The 20,860-nt window shown below is 35.9% G+C and overlaps 1 protein-coding gene across 1 annotated transcript in view; it reads left to right on the top strand.

The window, feature by feature from the left end:
* Positions 1–20,860, top strand: part of LOC102809841 (S1 RNA-binding domain-containing protein 1-like) — a 52,690-nt gene that overhangs the window by 567 nt on the left and 31,263 nt on the right. The window contains exons 2-6 of the mRNA XM_085494921.1: positions 1,548–1,771; positions 3,872–3,989; positions 16,620–16,758; positions 19,239–19,335; positions 19,537–19,678. Coding sequence (XP_085351047.1) covers positions 1,557–1,771; positions 3,872–3,989; positions 16,620–16,758; positions 19,239–19,335; positions 19,537–19,678 — 711 coding nt within the window. The 5' untranslated portion in view covers positions 1,548–1,556. The remainder of the gene's footprint in view (positions 1–1,547; positions 1,772–3,871; positions 3,990–16,619; positions 16,759–19,238; positions 19,336–19,536; positions 19,679–20,860) is intronic.

Below are 20,860 nucleotides of genomic sequence, written 5' to 3'. Positions count from 1 at the left end.
CCATTAAAGCTTAATTGGTACATAGATGCTCTAGGACTATGCACAAACCTCATTTGTTTTGGGCAAAAATTGGTGCATATTAATTATCTAATTTACATAATAATTCATAATCACATTTCAATGAAACATGGTGTGTTGATGGTATGTGACATTGCACAAACTTTATTAGTTTTACATTAAAATCTATGCATATTAATTACCTGATTTGCATAATAATAGTCAGTTTTGTGGTAGAGGTGCTCCTGGATTGATTAGACTGAAAAAAAAAAATATTATAAATTTTGATAATGTGGATTACGTTGTTTTCATGCTGTGCATCTCAAATAGCAAACAAATATTAGTATTAACCAAACTTCTTGTTTGAAAGGCTAATCTTAAATTTTTAATTTATTAACCCCTCCTTCTATAAGCCAGCTTTTGATAATGAAAAGTTATTTTCAATATATTTTTACATTTAAATTCTATAATAGTATTAATCACAACGGAATATCGACATTTGATACATCAAATTAAAGAATTTGTGACTAGATTATTTCACAATTGTTTTCCAAAAATAAATAAAAAATGGCTGCCACAAAAACTTGCCAATATGCTGCATATGGTTACCATGTACTCTGTTACTCACATCACAACAACTATTTAGTTTGCCCATGAAGTCTTACAATGAACTTGTTAAAATGGTTCATACCTAATTTGACCATAGTTACTGCGTACAACAGTTAAGATAAATCAGTCAAAACAATACTTGTAAACAAATGCTTAAATTTTAAGCTTGTTATGCAGGAACTTCAAGATGGCAACCAAATCACATGACTGATCAAGTTAAAGTTCTCCTGAGAAACAAATGTCCCAAATGTTTGCATTTTTGACAAGATGACAATGTAATCATGTGACTGATTCAAATTATGACTAGTTTCAAAATAATTGCATAAATCAGTAAAAATTTATCTACTTCCTGTCTAGAAAAAATCAAAATGGAAGCCAAACCATGTAACTTAACACAAAGAGCTGTGTAAATTTTAATGAGCATATCCCCGGTAGATGCTAAAAAACAAATTTTAAATCACTGTGTTCTGTAGTTCTAAAGATGAAGATTTTCAAGTTTTTTTCCCCCTTTTTTGGGGAAAAAAACATGACAGACAAGTCGCATCATACATGAAATAGGTAGCCTATATATCAGTGATACTACAAAAAAATTCAGAATGCCAAGGCCCTCGTGAAAACATGTTTTCTAGAAGAGGGAAGTCTGGAAGGTTATGTTTGGTATGAAATGACAGCTGGTATAGTAGAGTGAATCAATCTGTGAATCAATGTTAATTTGAACACTTCCTATATTGTGTGCTGAGCTCCAAGATACCCTGGAATTTGTCTCTTGTACAGTTTTTTTTGTGAGGAGATGAGTGGGGCTTACCTTTGTGGTGTCTGAGCCAGACAAATTGTATATCCCCCTCTCTCCAAATATTAATTCATCAACATCAATATATGCTAAAAACTAACATTTAATTTCTCTCTCACAAGATCTATTTATTAGGTACTTGTTTTTGTAGCTAGGTATCATGGCAAAAAGGGAAAAGAACACAGATATGTTATGGGACATGAAAGTGATGCTAAGTGAATGTGAAGGAATAGAATTATGGGTTGCCAGTAATATAGTAGATTTAATTGAAGATGGCTGTACAATCCCATTTATTGCAAGATATAGGAAAGAACGTAGTAATAATATGGAAGCTGATAAACTAAGAACTGTTGTCAGTGGTTATGAAAAGCTCAAGTAAGTGCATTTTATTTTATTTCTTGTATTTTGCTTGCACTTGTTTTCAACTTAATGTTTTTATTCCCAATTCAATGTTTCCATTCCCAATCCAATGTTTCCACTCCAAATTCAATGTTTTCATTCCCAATCCAACGTTTTCATTCCCAATCCAATGTTTCCATTCCCAATTAAATGTTTTCACTCCCAATTCAATGTTTCCATTCCCAATCCAATGTTTTTACTCCCAATTCAATGTTTCCACTCCCAATTCAATGTTTTCATTCCCAATTCAATGTATCCATTCTCAATTCAATGTTTCAACTCCCAATTCAATGTTTCCATTCCCAATCAAATGTTTTTACTCCCAATTCAATGTTTTAAATCCCAGTTCAATGTTTTCACTCCCAATTCATTGTATCCACTCTCAATTCAATGTTTCAACTCCCAATTCAATGTTTCCATTCCCAATCGAATGTTTTTACTCCCAATTCAATGTTTTTACTCCCAATTCAATGTTTCCACTCCCAATTCAATGTTTCCACTCCCAATTCAATGATTTCATTCCCAATTCAATGTTTCCACTCCCAATTCAATGTTTCCACTTCCAATTCAATGTTTTCATTCCCAATTCAATGTTTCCAATCCCAATCCAATGTTTTCACCCCAACTTCAATGTTTCCACCTCCAATTCAATGTTTCAACTCCCAATTCAATGTTTTCACTCCCAACTCTATGTTTCCACTCCCAATTCAATGTTTTCACTCCCAACTCTATGTTTCCACTCCCAATTCAATGTTTCCATTCCCAATTCAATGTTTAAAATTCCAATTCAATGTTTTCACTCCCAATTCAATGTTTCCACTCCCAATTCAATGTTTTCACCCCCAATTCAATGTTTCCATTCCCAATTCAATGTTTTAAATCCCAATCCAACATTTTCACTCCAAATTCAATGTTTCCACCCCAAATTCAATGTTTTCACTTCTAATTCAATGTTTTAAATCCCAATTCAATGTTTCACTCCCAATTCAATGTTTCCACTCTCAATTCAATGTTTCAACTCCCAACTCAATGTTTCCATTCCCCAATCCAATGCTTTTACTCCCAATTCAATGTTTCCACTCCCAACTCAATGTTTCCACTCCTAATTCAATGTTTTCATTCCCAATTCAATGTTTCCACTCCCAATTCAATGTTTTCATTCCCAATTCAATGTTTCCAATCCCAATCCAATGTTTCCATTCCCAATTCAATGTTTTCACTCCCAATTCAATGTTTCCACTCTCAGTTCAATGTTTCAACTCCAAACTCAATGTTTTCATTCCCAATCCAATGTTTTTACACCCAATTCAATGTATCCACTCCCAATTCAATGTTTTCATTCCCAATTCAATGTTTCCAATCCCAATCCAATGTTTTCACTCCAACTTCAATGTTTTCACTCCCAACTCTATGTTTCCACTTCCAACTCAATGTTTCCAATCCCAATTCAATGTTTTCACCTTAAATTCAATGTTTTCACTCCAAATTCAATGTTTCCATTCCCATTTCAATGTTTTCACCCCAAATTCAATGTTTCCACTCCCAATTCAATGTTTTCACTCCGAATTCAATGTTTCCACTCCCAATTCAATGTTTTCACCCCCAATTCAATGTTTTCACCCCCAATTCAATGTTTCCACTCCCAATCCAATGTTTTCACCCCCATTCAATGTTTTTATGCCCAATTCAATGTTTTCACTCCAACTTCAATGTTTCCACCTCCAATTCAATGTTTTCACTCCCAATTCAATGTTTTCACTCCCAATTCAATGTTTCCACTCCCAATTTAATGTTTCCACTCCCAATTCAATGTTTCCACTCCCAATTCACTGTTTCCATTCGCAATTCACTGTTACTAATGTTTTTTTTTGTCATTCGGTATTTGTTTGTTAGTAACATTGATATTTTTATTGATTCACCTACCATATTTACAGCAACGTTCATTTAGTTTATTGACTTGTTAGGTGTTTTATATTGTGTTGTTCTACTTATCTATGTCATTTATTATTGCTTGTGGTTATCTCATCTGTAATTGGCTGTCTGTCTATTTATTTTTTGGACACTTTTTTCATAAAGAGTGGTGCAGCAAAAAGCTGGAAATGCTATCAAAAGTATTGCAAAGGCTGGGAAGATGACTGATGCTTTGGATACAACCATCAGAAGCGCTTGCACTCTTGATGAAATTGAACATTTGGTATGTATGCTGGTAAAAATATTGTTTGGAGTCGCAAGTTGTGATTTGTTGATTATTTGTGAAATGCTTTTAGTTTAACATCATCCAAACCTTCAATATGATGTATTGCTTTTACTGATTATTTTCATAACCACCATAATTTCTACTTAGCATTGGCTTAGTAGGACTGTGTCAGCGTAACAGTGGGATATGTCATAGTGTCATGGTAACAGTAGGATATGTCACTGTGTCAGGGTAACAGTAGGATATGTCATAGTGTTAGGGTAACAGTAAGATATGTCATAGTGTCATGGTAACAGTTGGATATGTCATTGTGTCAGGGTAACAGTAAGATATGTCATAGTGTCATGGTAGCAGTAGGATATATCATTGTGTCAGGGTAACAATAGAATATGTCATTGTGTCAGGGTAACAGTAGGATATGTCATTGTGTCAGGGTAACAGTAGGATATGTCATTGTGTCAGGGTAACAGTATGATATGTCATTGTGTCAGGGTAACAGTAGGATATGTCATTGTGTCAGGGTAACAGTAAAATATGTCATTGTGTCAGGGTAACAGTAGAATATGTCATAGTGTCATAGTAACAGTAGGATATGTCATGGTAACAGTTGGATATGTCATTGTGTCATGGTAACAGTAGGATATGTCACTGTGTCAGGGTAACAGTAGGATATGTCATAGTGTTAGGGTAACAGTAGAATATGCCATTGTGTCATGCTAACAGTAGGATATGTCATTGTGTCAGGGTAACAGTAGGATATGTCATTGTGTCATGGTAACAGTAGGATATGTCACTGTGTCAGGGTAACAGTAGGATATGTCATAGTGTCAGGGTAACTAGGATATGCCATTGTGTCAGGGTAACAGTAGGATGTGTCATTGTGTCAGGGTAACTAGGATATGCCATTGTGTTAGGGTAACAGTAGAATATGTCATTGTGTCAGGGTAACTAGGATATGCCATTGTGTCAGGGTAACAGTAGGATATGTCATTGTGTCAGGGTAACTAGGATATGCCATTGTGTTAGGGTAACAGTAGAATATGCCATTGTGTCATGGTAACAGTAGGATATGTCATTGTGTCAGGGTAACAGTAGGATATGTCATTGTGTCATGGTAACAGTAGGATATGTCACTGTGTCAGGGTAACAGTAGGATATGTCATAGTGTTAGGGTAACAGTAGGATATGTCATTGTGTCATGGTAACAGTAGGATATGTCATTGTGTCATGGTAACAGTAGGATATGTCATTGGTCAGGGTAACAGTAGGATATGTCATTGTGTCAGGTAACAGTAGGATATGTCATTGTGTCATGGTAACAGTAGGATATGTCATAGTGTCATGGTAACAGTAGGATATGTCATTGTGTCATGGTAACAGTTGGATATGTCATTGTGTCAGGGTAACAGTAGGATATGTCATTGTGTCAGGGTAACAATAGAATATGTCATTGTGTCAGGGTAACAGTAGGATATGTCATTGTGTCATGGTAACAGTAGAATATGTCATTGTGTCATGCTAACAGTAGGATATGTCATTGTGTCAGGGTAACAGTAGGATATGTCATTGTGTCATGGTAACAGTAGGATATGTCACTGTGTCAGGGTAACAGTAGGATATGTCATAGTGTCAGGGTAACTAGGATATGCCATTGTGTCAGGGTAACAGTAGGATGTGTCATTGTGTCAGGGTAACTAGGATATGCCATTGTGTTAGGGTAACAGTAGAATATGTCATTGTGTCAGGGTAACTAGGATATGCCATTGTGTCAGGGTAACAGTAGGATATGTCATTGTGTCAGGGTAACTAGGATATGCCATTGTGTTAGGGTAACAGTAGAATATGCCATTGTGTCATGGTAACAGTAGGATATGTCATTGTGTCATGGTAACAGTAGGATTTGTCACTGTGTCAGGGCAACAGTAGGATATGTCATAGTGTTAGGGTAACAGTAGAATATTCCATTGTGTCATGCTAACAGTAGGATATGTCATTGTGTCAGGGCAGGGTTCTCCCCAGAAAAAATGCATAGCGCCGGGGCTAATTTGCATTATAATTTGCATATTATTTACATATCTTTCCTTCATTGATAAACAGAACTTATTTACAATTATGAATATTAGTGAGCTCAGTCACAGGGCAAATATTTTTTTAATGGAATCAACACATTATGTTTCACAATTTAGAAGAGTTTGAAACATTCTCGAAATACAAATGCTACAGACTAAAAACAAACACAAATACATTATTGTTGCAATTTAATTGTTTTGTAAAACGTTGAAGGAAACGCATTCAAAACGTTAAGCCAGATTTATGTTCACGAATCTCATAATTTTATTCACTCCAAAAACATTCTCCTTCAAAAAATCGATCACGTAATTAATTGACGTATTGTTGTAATTTATTATTCGTACCATCAATTTCTAAAACGTTTACAATTACAGTAATGAGCGAACAAATAAAGCTTCAAAACGATCATCAAAGTTACGACGTGACATAACTTACTTGGCCATGTTATACACCAGTTATAGCAATAATTCCTCAACAAATTTTACTTCTTTTTTTTTTTTGATATGAAATGTAAGTAAAATCCGACTTATTTTTATCGGGAGCGATTATTTTTGATCACTTGATCGCTTCGGTAAAAAAACAGACCCGCCATGATGTTTGTGAAACATTAGCATGTGTCCTTTGACCCGATGGATCAAGAATTCCATTAACCAATCAAAATGCCGCATGGTAATGCCGGTAGAACCCGAAGTTTTCCGAATGGTAGTGATCATAAAAATTACATTGCGGAAGTAAAGCGATGTCGTAGCACGATGTGTTGGCATCGATTTCAATTGAAAACTGCATGATAGCTTTCGAAAGAGGTGATTTGCAATTTTTAAAAGGTAAATTAGGTCTTGAAAGAAGAGTTTTTACATGATTCGCAATGATAACAGTTCAAATGTATTTTACCAATTCACGCAATAAACACGTTGTTTTTTCTTGAGTAGTGTGAACTGATCGTGAACTCCGATTTGACCATGTTATATCGAGGTGGAATTGATTTTGAAATAATTTTAGCTTTCAATCTAAAGACTGAGTCTATCGCAGAAAGTATTTACTTACAAACAAAGAGGTGCTAATTCCACAAATTTGACTAGCCGCTACGTATCGTGCGACTAGGTCTATTGTTTATAAATTATAATCCACGACTGGCAGGATGCGTGTCGGTCGGTACGTAATTATACCAACAATCAGACAATAGTCCTCGTCGGAAGCATTTCCGTGGTGGTCACTAATTTTGAGTGACGGTCGGGGCTGACCGGCGTGGCGAACAAAGCTTTTTCACATCTGATATTGGCATGTCAAATATGAAATCAAGCGCCGAGGTGGGAACACATAGCGCCGAGGTCCCAAGTGAAGCGCCGAGATTCACAGGTATAGCGCCGCGGACCTCGGCGCTAAAAAGCCCTGGGGAGAACCCTGTGTCAGGGTAACAGTAGGATATGTCATTGTGTCATGGTAACAGTAGGATATGTCACTGTGTCAGGGTAACAGTAGGATATGTCATAGTGTCAGGGTAACTAGGATATGCCATTGTGTCAGGGTAACAGTAGGATGTGTCATTGTGTCAGGGTAACTAGGATATGCCATTGTGTTAGGGTAACAGTAGAATATGTCATTGTGTCAGGGTAACTAGGATATGCCATTGTGTCAGGGTAACAGTAGGATATGTCATTGTGTCAGGGTAACTAGGATATGCCATTGTGTTAGGGTAACAGTAGAATATGCCATTGTGTCATGGTAACAGTAGGATATGTCATTGTGTCAGGGTAACAGTAGGATATGTCACTGTGTCAGGGTAACAGTAGGATATGTCATAGTGTTAGGGTAACAGTAGGATATGTCATTGTGTCATGGTAACAGTAGGATATGTCATTGTGTCATGGTAACAGTAGGATATGTCATTGGTCAGGGTAACAGTAGGATATGTCATTGTGTCATAGTAACAGTAGGATATGTCATTGTGTCAGGGTAACAGTAGGATATGTCATTGTGTCAGGGTAACAGTAGGATATGTCATTGTTTCAGGGTAACAGTAGGATATGTCATTGTGTCATGGTAACAGTAGAATATGTCATAGTGTCATGGTAACAGTAGGATATGTCATTGTGTCATGGTAACAGTTGGATATGTCATTGTGTCAGGGTAACAGTAGGATATGTCATTGTGTCAGGGTAACAGTAGGATATGTCATTGTGTCAGGGTAACAATAGAATATGTCATTGTGTCAGGGTAACAGTAGGATATGTCATTGTGTCATGGTAACAGTAGGATATGTCATTGTGTCATAGTAACAGTAGAATATGTCATTGTGTCATGGTAACAGTAGGATATGTCATTGGTCAGGGTAGCAGTAAAATATGTCATTGTGTCAGGTAACAGTAGGATATGTCATTGTGTCATGGTAACAGTAGAATATGTCATTGTGTCAGGGTAACAGTAGGATATGTCATTGTGTCATGGTAACAGTAGAATATGTCATTGTGTCATGGTAACAGTCGGATATGTCATTGTGTCAGGGTAACAATAGGGGCACGGATCTAGAAGCCGTACCTACACACGAATTGGTGACGTCACAAAATACATGACCTTCAATCGGGGTCGTTTCCTCGGTATATACGAATTGGTATATACAAATTACAATAAAGATACTTAAGACATTGCACATAAGGTAAAATAAATCATGTGACAATATAATGATAATAACGGTAATAAATCCTAGCACTTGTTGCAAAATGGTCGTGTGGTTGAAACTGGGTCATGGCGTGACGGGCGAGGAAGACATCATTAAACGCTCTCAAAATCACAATAAAACGGGGAAGTGGTTGCATATTACGGAGTAGCCAACATGGGAAATAAAAAAACGCTCAATACAAACGACATGGGTTCGAATCACACTAGATACACACTCACCAGAACCGAAGCAATCAGAAACGAGCAATTGTTTTGGCTTTTCCGTTCAACTCATCGGAACACTGGAGTAGTTAGAAAAATGAACACCACTTAACGACCAACGTCGTGGCGTGGTACACAAGCGTGCCATCAAAATAAAACAAAATTAGCTTGAAAAGACAGTGGGTTCGAGTCCCGCTCAGAGCTACCGTAAAAACGTAAATCAAATAAACTGAAATCTCTCAAACCATAAACAAGTAAGCAAAGAACGTCGCGAAAAAATAATAAACCTCACAAAACTCCACCATACAAAACTGAATGAATAAATAATAAAATAACTTGCGTCTTAAACTGGACGACGAGCAATTTGTTCAACAGTTTCCAGTCACAAGAGATAAACAAGACCCAAGTCAAGGTAAGTTTTGTTAAAGCGTCCATGGCGTTCCCTATATTACGAAAACAATTCAGGCAACAGACGAATATCTTCTGTGGTGTTGTTGAATTTATACTGTGTCTGCGGAATTGTTGATTGAGGGTTCAAAGCCAGCAGTTAACATTTTGTTAGAAAGTTTCACAATTAAATCAAATATCCAATGATACCAGTATATTTATTTCATTATTTTAACAACTTGCAATGGTGGAAGTTGGTCAAACACGAGTTCTTACACCTAAATAAGTATCAAATATTTATCCACACATTTATTCTCTCAATTTAACAACCTTGTAGAGGTGGAAATTAATTAAACAACAGGTATTTACTCACAAATATAATGGTCAATATTTGTCCATACATTCATTCTGTCAATTTAAGAACTTGTAATTGTTGGAATTAATCAAATGAGAGTTGTCTACACCAAAATAAGTTTCAAATACTTGTCCATACATTTATTCTCTCAATTTAACAACTTGTAATGGTGTAAAATTATTAAATGAGAGTTGTCTACACCAAAATAAGTCTCAAATATTTGTCCACACATTTATTCTCTCAATTTAACAATTTGTAATTTGTGGAAGTAAATTAAATGCGACTTTTCTACACCAAAATAAGTCTAAAATATTTGTCCACACATTTATTCTCTCAATTTAACAACTTGTATTTGTGGGAATTAATCAAACGCGAGTTGTTTACACCAAAATAAGACTCAAATTATAGTCCATACATTTATTCTCTCAATTTAACAACTTGTAATGGTGTAAAATAATTAAACGAGAGCTGTCTACACCAAAATAAGTCTAAAATATTTGTCCGCACATTTATTCTCTCAATTTAACAACTTGTAATGGTGTAAAATAATTAAACGATTGCTGTCTACACCAAAATAAGTCTAAAATATTTGTCCGCACACTTATTCTCTCAATTTAACAACTTGTAATTGTGGAAATTAATCAAACGAGAGCTGTCTACACCAAAATAAGTCTAAAATATTTGTCCACACATTTATTCTTTTAATTTAACAGCCTGTAATTGTGGGAATTAATCAAACGTGAGTTGTTTACACCAAACTAAGTATTAAATATTTGTTGAGAAATTTATTCTCTCAATTTAACAACTTGTAATGGTGTAAAATAATTAAACGAGTTGTCTACACCAAAATTAATCTCAAATGTTTGTCCACACATTTATTGTCACAATTTAACCACTTGTTAATAGTGGAAATTACTTAAATGCGACTTGTTTAATCAGTTGACATCAATGCAACTTACCCGCAGACAGTGCACAACAGAGTATCATTATTGAGCAAATATAAACAGGAACGTGTCTTGGCATTAGGTTTAGGGTCGGGTCAGGTATGGGCAACGCAAATGGCAAACACCTAATTGGCAAAATGTACACTAATGGGTTATGCCATGTATATAGTTTACACAAGTAAAAACACAAAATTGCCAATTTTTTGACAATTGTAACTCAATAATAGAAATATGTTGTATTTCTATATATATACACACTATATACTCTTATCAAATGCAAACACAACCAGTCAATCCATCGTGGTCTTGTGGGTCAGTTCTCTACATAGTGATCCGAAGGACCCAGGTTCAATTCTTTTGCCTGTGCATCTTTTTCTCGCAAACACTATTTGGCAATAAAGCTAAATATGACAACAAATTATTCAATTTGCATGACTACCCACGTAGCTCAGTTGATTTGTACTATGTCAGCAATGTGAGCGATCGCTGGTTCGAATCCAGTATGTTTAGTTAGATTTTTGAATGCTAGTGAAGACAGTGCTCCTATGAATAGGACTTAAATCCTATCTCTTGTGTGAAGACACTCGTGGTACAGTGGACAAGACAGTGCGCTGGGAACTCAAAGATCGCAAGTTCGAATCACGAATTGGACACTTGTACAAAAGACATGAAAGACGTTAAAAACATAAACAGCGGATTCAAAAACTCAAGTCAGAAAAACAGAACACAAGAATACTACCTCACATGGAAGCCAGTCGAAGTCGAAGTCGACGAAGAACGAACACAGTTGACAGCTGTAGGTCACGTGCAACAACAGACACGGAGGAGCATGGCTGCTCTCTAAATGGGTCCCTTCTTTTGTATTGACCCCCCTAATGATTACTGATCCCCCTTTCTAACTCTTCCCCCAAAAATAATATATCGCCCCTTTTAGAATGTATTGCCCCACAAATTAATGAATATTCATGAGCACAGAAACTGCTACGTCATGAATAAATTAGCATAATTAAAAAAATTGCATAAAGTGTAGATACGTCTTCTGGAGTCCTGCCACAATAGGATATGTCATTGGTCAGGGTAGCAGTAGAATATGTCATTGTGTCAGGGTAACAGTAGGATATGTCATTGTGTCAGGGTAACAATAGGGGCACGGATCTAGAAGCCGTACCTACACACGAATTGGTGACGTCACAAAATACATGACCTTCAATCGGGGTCGTTTCCTCGGTATATACGAATTGGTATATACAAATTACAATAAAGATACTTAAGACATTGCACATAAGGTAAAATAAATCATGTGACAATATAATGATAATAACGGTAATAAATCCTAGCACTTGTTGCAAAATGGTCGTGTGGTTGAAACTGGGTCATGGCGTGACGGGCGAGGAAGACATCATTAAACGCTCTCAAAATCACAATAAAACGGGGAAGTGGTTGCATATTACGGAGTAGCCAACATGGGAAATAAAAAAACGCTCAATACAAACGACATGGGTTCGAATCACACTAGATACACACTCACCAGAACCGAAGCAATCAGAAACGAGCAATTGTTTTGGCTTTTCCGTTCAACTCATCGGAACACTGGAGTAGTTAGAAAAATGAACACCACTTAACGACCAACGTCGTGGCGTGGTACACAAGCGTGCCATCAAAATAAAACAAAATTAGCTTGAAAAGACAGTGGGTTCGAGTCCCGCTCAGAGCTACCGTAAAAACGTAAATCAAATAAACTGAAATCTCTCAAACCATAAACAAGTAAGCAAAGAACGTCGCGAAAAAATAATAAACCTCACAAAACTCCACCATACAAAACTGAATGAATAAATAATAAAATAACTTGCGTCTTAAACTGGACGACGAGCAATTTGTTCAACAGTTTCCAGTCACAAGAGATAAACAAGACCCAAGTCAAGGTAAGTTTTGTTAAAGCGTCCATGGCGTTCCCTATATTACGAAAACAATTCAGGCAACAGACGAATATCTTCTGTGGTGTTGTTGAATTTATACTGTGTCTGCGGAATTGTTGATTGAGGGTTCAAAGCCAGCAGTTAACATTTTGTTAGAAAGTTTCACAATTAAATCAAATATCCAATGATACCAGTATATTTATTTCATTATTTTAACAACTTGCAATGGTGGAAGTTGGTCAAACACGAGTTCTTACACCTAAATAAGTATCAAATATTTATCCACACATTTATTCTCTCAATTTAACAACCTTGTAGAGGTGGAAATTAATTAAACAACAGGTATTTACTCACAAATATAATGGTCAATATTTGTCCATACATTCATTCTGTCAATTTAAGAACTTGTAATTGTTGGAATTAATCAAATGAGAGTTGTCTACACCAAAATAAGTTTCAAATACTTGTCCATACATTTATTCTCTCAATTTAACAACTTGTAATGGTGTAAAATTATTAAATGAGAGTTGTCTACACCAAAATAAGTCTCAAATATTTGTCCACACATTTATTCTCTCAATTTAACAATTTGTAATTTGTGGAAGTAAATTAAATGCGACTTTTCTACACCAAAATAAGTCTAAAATATTTGTCCACACATTTATTCTCTCAATTTAACAACTTGTATTTGTGGGAATTAATCAAACGCGAGTTGTTTACACCAAAATAAGACTCAAATTATAGTCCATACATTTATTCTCTCAATTTAACAACTTGTAATGGTGTAAAATAATTAAACGAGAGCTGTCTACACCAAAATAAGTCTAAAATATTTGTCCGCACATTTATTCTCTCAATTTAACAACTTGTAATGGTGTAAAATAATTAAACGATTGCTGTCTACACCAAAATAAGTCTAAAATATTTGTCCGCACACTTATTCTCTCAATTTAACAACTTGTAATTGTGGAAATTAATCAAACGAGAGCTGTCTACACCAAAATAAGTCTAAAATATTTGTCCACACATTTATTCTTTTAATTTAACAGCCTGTAATTGTGGGAATTAATCAAACGTGAGTTGTTTACACCAAACTAAGTATTAAATATTTGTTGAGAAATTTATTCTCTCAATTTAACAACTTGTAATGGTGTAAAATAATTAAACGAGTTGTCTACACCAAAATTAATCTCAAATGTTTGTCCACACATTTATTGTCACAATTTAACCACTTGTTAATAGTGGAAATTACTTAAATGCGACTTGTTTAATCAGTTGACATCAATGCAACTTACCCGCAGACAGTGCACAACAGAGTATCATTATTGAGCAAATATAAACAGGAACGTGTCTTGGCATTAGGTTTAGGGTCGGGTCAGGTATGGGCAACGCAAATGGCAAACACCTAATTGGCAAAATGTACACTAATGGGTTATGCCATGTATATAGTTTACACAAGTAAAAACACAAAATTGCCAATTTTTTGACAATTGTAACTCAATAATAGAAATATGTTGTATTTCTATATATATACACACTATATACTCTTATCAAATGCAAACACAACCAGTCAATCCATCGTGGTCTTGTGGGTCAGTTCTCTACATAGTGATCCGAAGGACCCAGGTTCAATTCTTTTGCCTGTGCATCTTTTTCTCGCAAACACTATTTGGCAATAAAGCTAAATATGACAACAAATTATTCAATTTGCATGACTACCCACGTAGCTCAGTTGATTTGTACTATGTCAGCAATGTGAGCGATCGCTGGTTCGAATCCAGTATGTTTAGTTAGATTTTTGAATGCTAGTGAAGACAGTGCTCCTATGAATAGGACTTAAATCCTATCTCTTGTGTGAAGACACTCGTGGTACAGTGGACAAGACAGTGCGCTGGGAACTCAAAGATCGCAAGTTCGAATCACGAATTGGACACTTGTACAAAAGACATGAAAGACGTTAAAAACATAAACAGCGGATTCAAAAACTCAAGTCAGAAAAACAGAACACAAGAATACTACCTCACATGGAAGCCAGTCGAAGTCGAAGTCGACGAAGAACGAACACAGTTGACAGCTGTAGGTCACGTGCAACAACAGACACGGAGGAGCATGGCTGCTCTCTAAATGGGTCCCTTCTTTTGTATTGACCCCCCTAATGATTACTGATCCCCCTTTCTAACTCTTCCCCCAAAAATAATATATCGCCCCTTTTAGAATGTATTGCCCCACAAATTAATGAATATTCATGAGCACAGAAACTGCTACGTCATGAATAAATTAGCATAATTAAAAAAATTGCATAAAGTGTAGATACGTCTTCTGGAGTCCTGCCACAATAGGATATGTCATTGGTCAGGGTAGCAGTAGAATATGTCATTGTGTCAGGGTAACAGTAGGATATGTCATTGTGTCAGGGTAACAGTAGGATATGTCATTGTGTCATGGTAACAGTAGGATATGTCACTGTGTCAGGGTAACAGTAGGATATGTCATAGTGTTAGGGTAACAGTAAGATATGTCATAGTGTCATGGTAACAGTTGGATATGTCATTGTGTCAGGGTAACAGTAAGATATGTCATAGTGTCATGGTAACAGTTGGATATGTCATTGTGTCAGGGTAACAGTAGGATATGTCATTGGTCAGGGTAACAGTAGGATATGTCATTGTGTCATGGTAACAGTAGGATATGTCATAGTGTCATGGTAACAGTTGGATATGTCATTGTATCAGGGTAACAGTAGGATATGTCATTGGTCAGGGTAGCAGTAGGATATATCATTGTGTCAGGGTAACAATAGAATATGTCATTGTGTCAGGGTAACAGTAGGATATGTCATTGTGTCAGGGTAACAGTAGGATATGTCATTGTGTCAGGGTAACAGTATGATATGTCATTGTGTCAGGGTAACAGTAGGATATGTCATTGTGTCAGGGTAACAGTAAGATATGTCATAGTGTCATGGTAACAGTTGGATATGTCATTGTGTCAGGGTAACAGTAGGATATGTCATTGGTCAGGGTAACAGTAGGATATGTCATTGTGTCATGGTAACAGTAGGATATGTCATAGTGTCATGGTAACAGTTGGATATGTCATTGTATCAGGGTAACAGTAGGATATGTCATTGGTCAGGGTAGCAGTAGGATATATCATTGTGTCAGGGTAACAATAGAATATGTCATTGTGTCAGGGTAACAGTAGGATATGTCATTGTGTCAGGGTAACAGTAGGATATGTCATTGTGTCAGGGTAACAGTATGATATGTCATTGTGTCAGGGTAACAGTAGGATATGTCATTGTGTCAGGGTAACAGTAGAATATGTCATAGTGTCATAGTAACAGTAGGATATGTCATGGTAACAGTTGGATATGTCATTGTGTCAGGGTAACAGTAGGATATGTCATTGTGTCAGGGTAACATTAGGATATGTCATTGTGTCAGGGTAACAGTAGGATATGTCACTGTGTCAGGGTAACAGTAGAATATGTCATTGTGTCAGGGTAACAGTAGGATATGTCATTGTGTCAGGGTAACAGTAGAATATGTCATTGTGTCAGGGTAACAGTAGGACATGTCATTGTGTCAAGGTAACAGTAGGACATGTCATTGTGTCAGGGTAACAGTAGAATATGTCATTGTGTCAGGGTAACAGTAGAATATGTCATTGTGTCAGGGTAACAGTAGAATATGTCATTGTGTCAGGGTAACAGTAGGACATGTCATTGTGTCAGGGTAACAGTAGGATATTTCATTGTGTCAGGGTAACAGCAGGATATGTCATAGTGTCATTGTAACAGTAGGATATGTCATAGTGTCATGGTAACAGTAGGATATGTCATTGTGTCATGGTAACAGTAGAATATGTCATTGTGTCAGGGTAACAGTAGAATATGTCATAGTGTCATGGTAACAGTAGGATGTCATAGTGTCATGGTAACAGTGGGATATGTCATAATGTCATGGTAAATACATGTAGTGTACATCAAAATGTCAGATTAACAGTCACTAATGATACAAGCATAATAAATCTAGGTCAGCTTGTTGACTATACATAATTCTGATTTGTTTCGAAGTATGCACCATTCAAAACTGGTAGTAAATCAACATTAGCAGAAAGAGCAAGAAAACTTGGATTGGAACCAGCAGCTGTATCTATATTAGGAAAATGTTGTAATATTAATATGCAATCATTGGTTCAGCCTGGATTGAAAGGTGAGTCTGCTGATGTGACATCAACCAATTATATTTTTTCTAAAGCTTACCAATATGGCTGCATTAGGCCAATAAATGGCTTCAGCTCATACAATCAATGTCTTGTATTTTATTAATACATTACATCATATCAAGCATTGTGGTTAGTGCACAATCTCTATGTAAAGTCAGTGACTTAATATATCTTAATTGTTTCATACCATACCAACTGAGATTCCAAAGGTGCATGTATTCATGATAGGATAGCCTAGTCTTGGATCATTTTATAGTTTGTCATAAAGTAAAATTACTAACACTTAATAATAAACAAGCCACCTTATAGGGAACAACCATTTATCAAAGTGTAATGCCATATGATTGTGTAATCATTGATAGATTTACAAGTCTTACGCTTATCTGAATATTCCAATCCAACCATCATCTACTGCATTCCTCGCAGGTAATTCCTCTAATTGAAATGTACATCTCAACCAAAATGCTGCTTGTTCTTAAGCGGGATGCTGTCCAATGTTTCTACACTATCTCATTGATAGTCTACAGTTTATCAGACTAACATAATGCCCTCCGAACTGATAATTCAAGATAATTGAACCAATGTTTAGATGATTATAGATTTAAAGTGCCTGTGAAATGGCTGCTATTTTCACGCCTAAAATTATCCATTGATACATAAATATTATTAATTTTCATGTTTCTAAGCATGAATTATTTTTTTTAAGTGAAAAAATGTGTTTTAAACTCAATCTACGGCAACTTTATTTTGTGTATTTTAAAACGAGGCTCCTCATTAGCTTCTCATTTGCATACGGAAATTACCCTTGTGACGTCAGAAGGGGAAGTCGCATGGCAGCTTGCATTGCCGATACGTGTAAATAAGGCAAATTTCTTGTGCAGTTTTCTCGTCTTTGACTAAATTTTCACTTATGTACTTGTTCGTCGAGGAGGAATGGACCATAATGAACACATAGTATCAATTTTTGCTGCATGGGATTGAGTTAGATGCGAAATATGTCCGTGCTGGTATAGCTGGTCACCGTGATCGTCACCGGCGCACGTTTGTGCACTGTCGCTGGACAAAATAGAACTTGACGAATTATCTCGTTATTTAGCAGGTTACTAGGCACGTCACTACACTGTTGTATTTCATCGAACGTCTGAGTAAAACTTTCAAAATTAAAATAAAGGAGAACATATTTTGACATTCTAAACATTAGACTATAGTGATCACTATAAAATACTTAAAAAAACAACAAATCACAGTTACTAAATAAATGACAGCCGCGTGGAAATAAAGTGAAATTTTGTTGAAATAGGTGAACGCATCGGGTCACGAAGAGGGCAAGTGCGTTAAAAATGGCGTTTAATTGGATAACAAAAATAATCGAGATCGACACACATATCGATAAATTCGGTGGATTCGAGTTAGCGTGATCCATGACGTGATTGTCATAATTATAACATCATATTAAAACTTTATTTGGTGGAAACACATTGACCAAGCCCGGATTCTTATTTCATAAATTATTACGCAGATCAAGCTGCAAGCATGGAGGTAAAAAAAGAACAGAGGTGTGAATTCGACATTCAACACCAATCACCAAACAATTCAGAAACTTTTAGCCTTCGAAAATGAAAACAATTAGCAGTGTGTAAGGGCTGTGTAATTTCCTGTTTGTCCGACGCTTCGTTTTCGTGTCAGTGTCAAAATTATTGCTACCTTTTACCTAACAGGGACTAAATGGTCTCTATAAAACGATAATCAGGATCGCAAAAAAGTCAACTCATTTGAAACACTTGCCGGACGTCTCTCTCTCTTCTGAAATCCACCTCGGTGATCATGGTCCGGAATCTATTTCTTTCAAAAGTGTTGTGCCAGGTTTATGTTGTCAACGTTGTTTTTTCATGAACGACGACAGTTTCTCCAAAAAAAAAAATGAATCTGAGGTTAAGTGGCTTTCGTCCACTGATGTCGCACCTTCGGGTCGATTAGAAACGTGTGAATACTTACACTATGACTATACGTTTCACTGCAACTGCCCACAACACAACATCTAAAAACTCTCTCAAAAAAAATTAAAATAGTCACACACACAAAAAAAAAAACGCAGACCGAAAAATATATATCGTTTAAAAGTATACTGAATAACCAGTGTTATTATGGCTCAGGGGTATGACTTCCTCTCCCATTTTGGCATTTGGTGGCGCACTTTCGAGAGTCGGAAATCCGGAAACAGTCGATCGTTTCAGGATAGGTGGGCGTGGCTACAACACGAGAAATATCCCAAATTTACTTGGATACAAGTAATCATTTTCGGCAAAAAAATCAATAACTGCCCATTTCAATGGGACACAGATCTAAAATGGGAAACGTGAGGGTGGGCATTGCACAGGCACTTTAAAGTTTTATATATATATATATATACATTGGTTACTTTTCAATAAATAATTTTATGTCTTTCTACTTTGTTTACTACACATAGGTGTTTCAACATTGGCAGAGGTTGAACAAAGTGTGCAGCATATTGTAGCTGATATAATAGCAAAAGATGGAAATACATTGAATAAAATAAGAGAGTTGTGAGTAATATTTTGATATTTTCCTGTTTTTTTCACTTTACATACATTTTAGATATTGACTGATCAGTATGGCTTTTGTTATGACAGTTAATCACAAGAAAACAATATAGATTGTGTCAAAAACTCTAGTTTCACTTTTGTGTTGTATCAGTTTTTTCTCCCCATTCTTAGCATAATGTTATTGTGGTTTGTTTGATACAGATGTAAATCGAGCAATGTACAGATAGAATCTAGTCAGAAATCAGGCAGTAAAAAGAAAGAAAATAAAAACGATAAAGATGTCCAAAAATTTGAGCAATACTTTGACTTCAGTTCTTCTTTGAAGTTAATCAAGCCTCATCAGGTATGCAAATTACTTTGTATGTTCTATTGGTAAATAACTGACTGAGGTGTGTGTGTAAACAAGTCATCTTTAAATAACTGACTGAGGTGTGTGTCTAAACAAGTCATCTTTAAATAACTGACTGAGGTGTGTGTCTAAACAAGTCATCTTTAAATAACTGACTGAGGTGTGTGTCTAAACAAGTCATCTTTAAATTAATGACTGAGGTGTGTGTCTAAACAAGTCATCTTTAAATAACTGACTGAGGTGTGCGTCTAAACAAGTCATCTTTAAATAACTGACTGAGGTGTGTGTCTAAACAAGTCATCTTTAAATAACTGACTGAGGTGTGTGTCTAAACAAGTCATCTTTAAATAACTGACTGAGGTGTGTGTCTAAACAAGTCATCTTTAAATAACTGACTGAGGTGTGTGTCTAAACAAGTCATCTTTAAATAACTGACTGAGGTGTGTGTGTCACACACAACGTAATATTACCGTAATTGGTATAGTACAGGTGTGATTGTTCAAATACCAAAATGGCAACAGTAACAGAAAGACTTCCCTGGCGGCGATGATAAAATACGAACACGGAGCCAACAGATGAGGTTTCAACTGGTACTGGTATTATTATACTCTGCAAACATCAAGTACAATAACGCGGTAAAACTCCACTACTCCAATAACTAGATACTTAAACTCCAATACAATTCAACGAGATCTCCGATCTGAACTCAGTGCTGAACAACTCCCCTATATATACCCACACTGTCTATAAATAGACCATTACATCAGCATACATAATGAGTCTGGAACTTACTACCGATTTCTAGAATGTTCCATTACCTTCTATTGCCTACTACAGTGTTCTATTACCTATTCAACCAGTTTCTAAACAAAATCTAGAATATTCCACCCAGACACAGTACGGTTCTAGAACATTCTCAGTGACACGGAAGTGGTACATAAGTCGTATGCAACAGTGTGTCTAAACAAGTCATCTTTAAATAACTGACTGAGGTGTGCGTCTAAACAAGTCATCTTTAAATAACTGACTGAAGTGTGTGTCTAAATACAATATATTCGCTTCTCATAGAGCATGACATTTTATTTCATCTTATTTTCATCTTATTTTCATCTTATTTTCATCTTATTTTCATTTCATCTTATTTTCATCTTATTTCATTTTATTTTATTTCATTTT

This window comes from Saccoglossus kowalevskii, chromosome 2 (genome assembly GCF_978046115.1).
Source record: "Saccoglossus kowalevskii chromosome 2, keSacKowa6.1, whole genome shotgun sequence".
NCBI classification, from domain to species: domain Eukaryota; kingdom Metazoa; phylum Hemichordata; class Enteropneusta; family Harrimaniidae; genus Saccoglossus; species Saccoglossus kowalevskii.
This window is presented reverse-complemented; position numbering and strand designations above follow the sequence as displayed.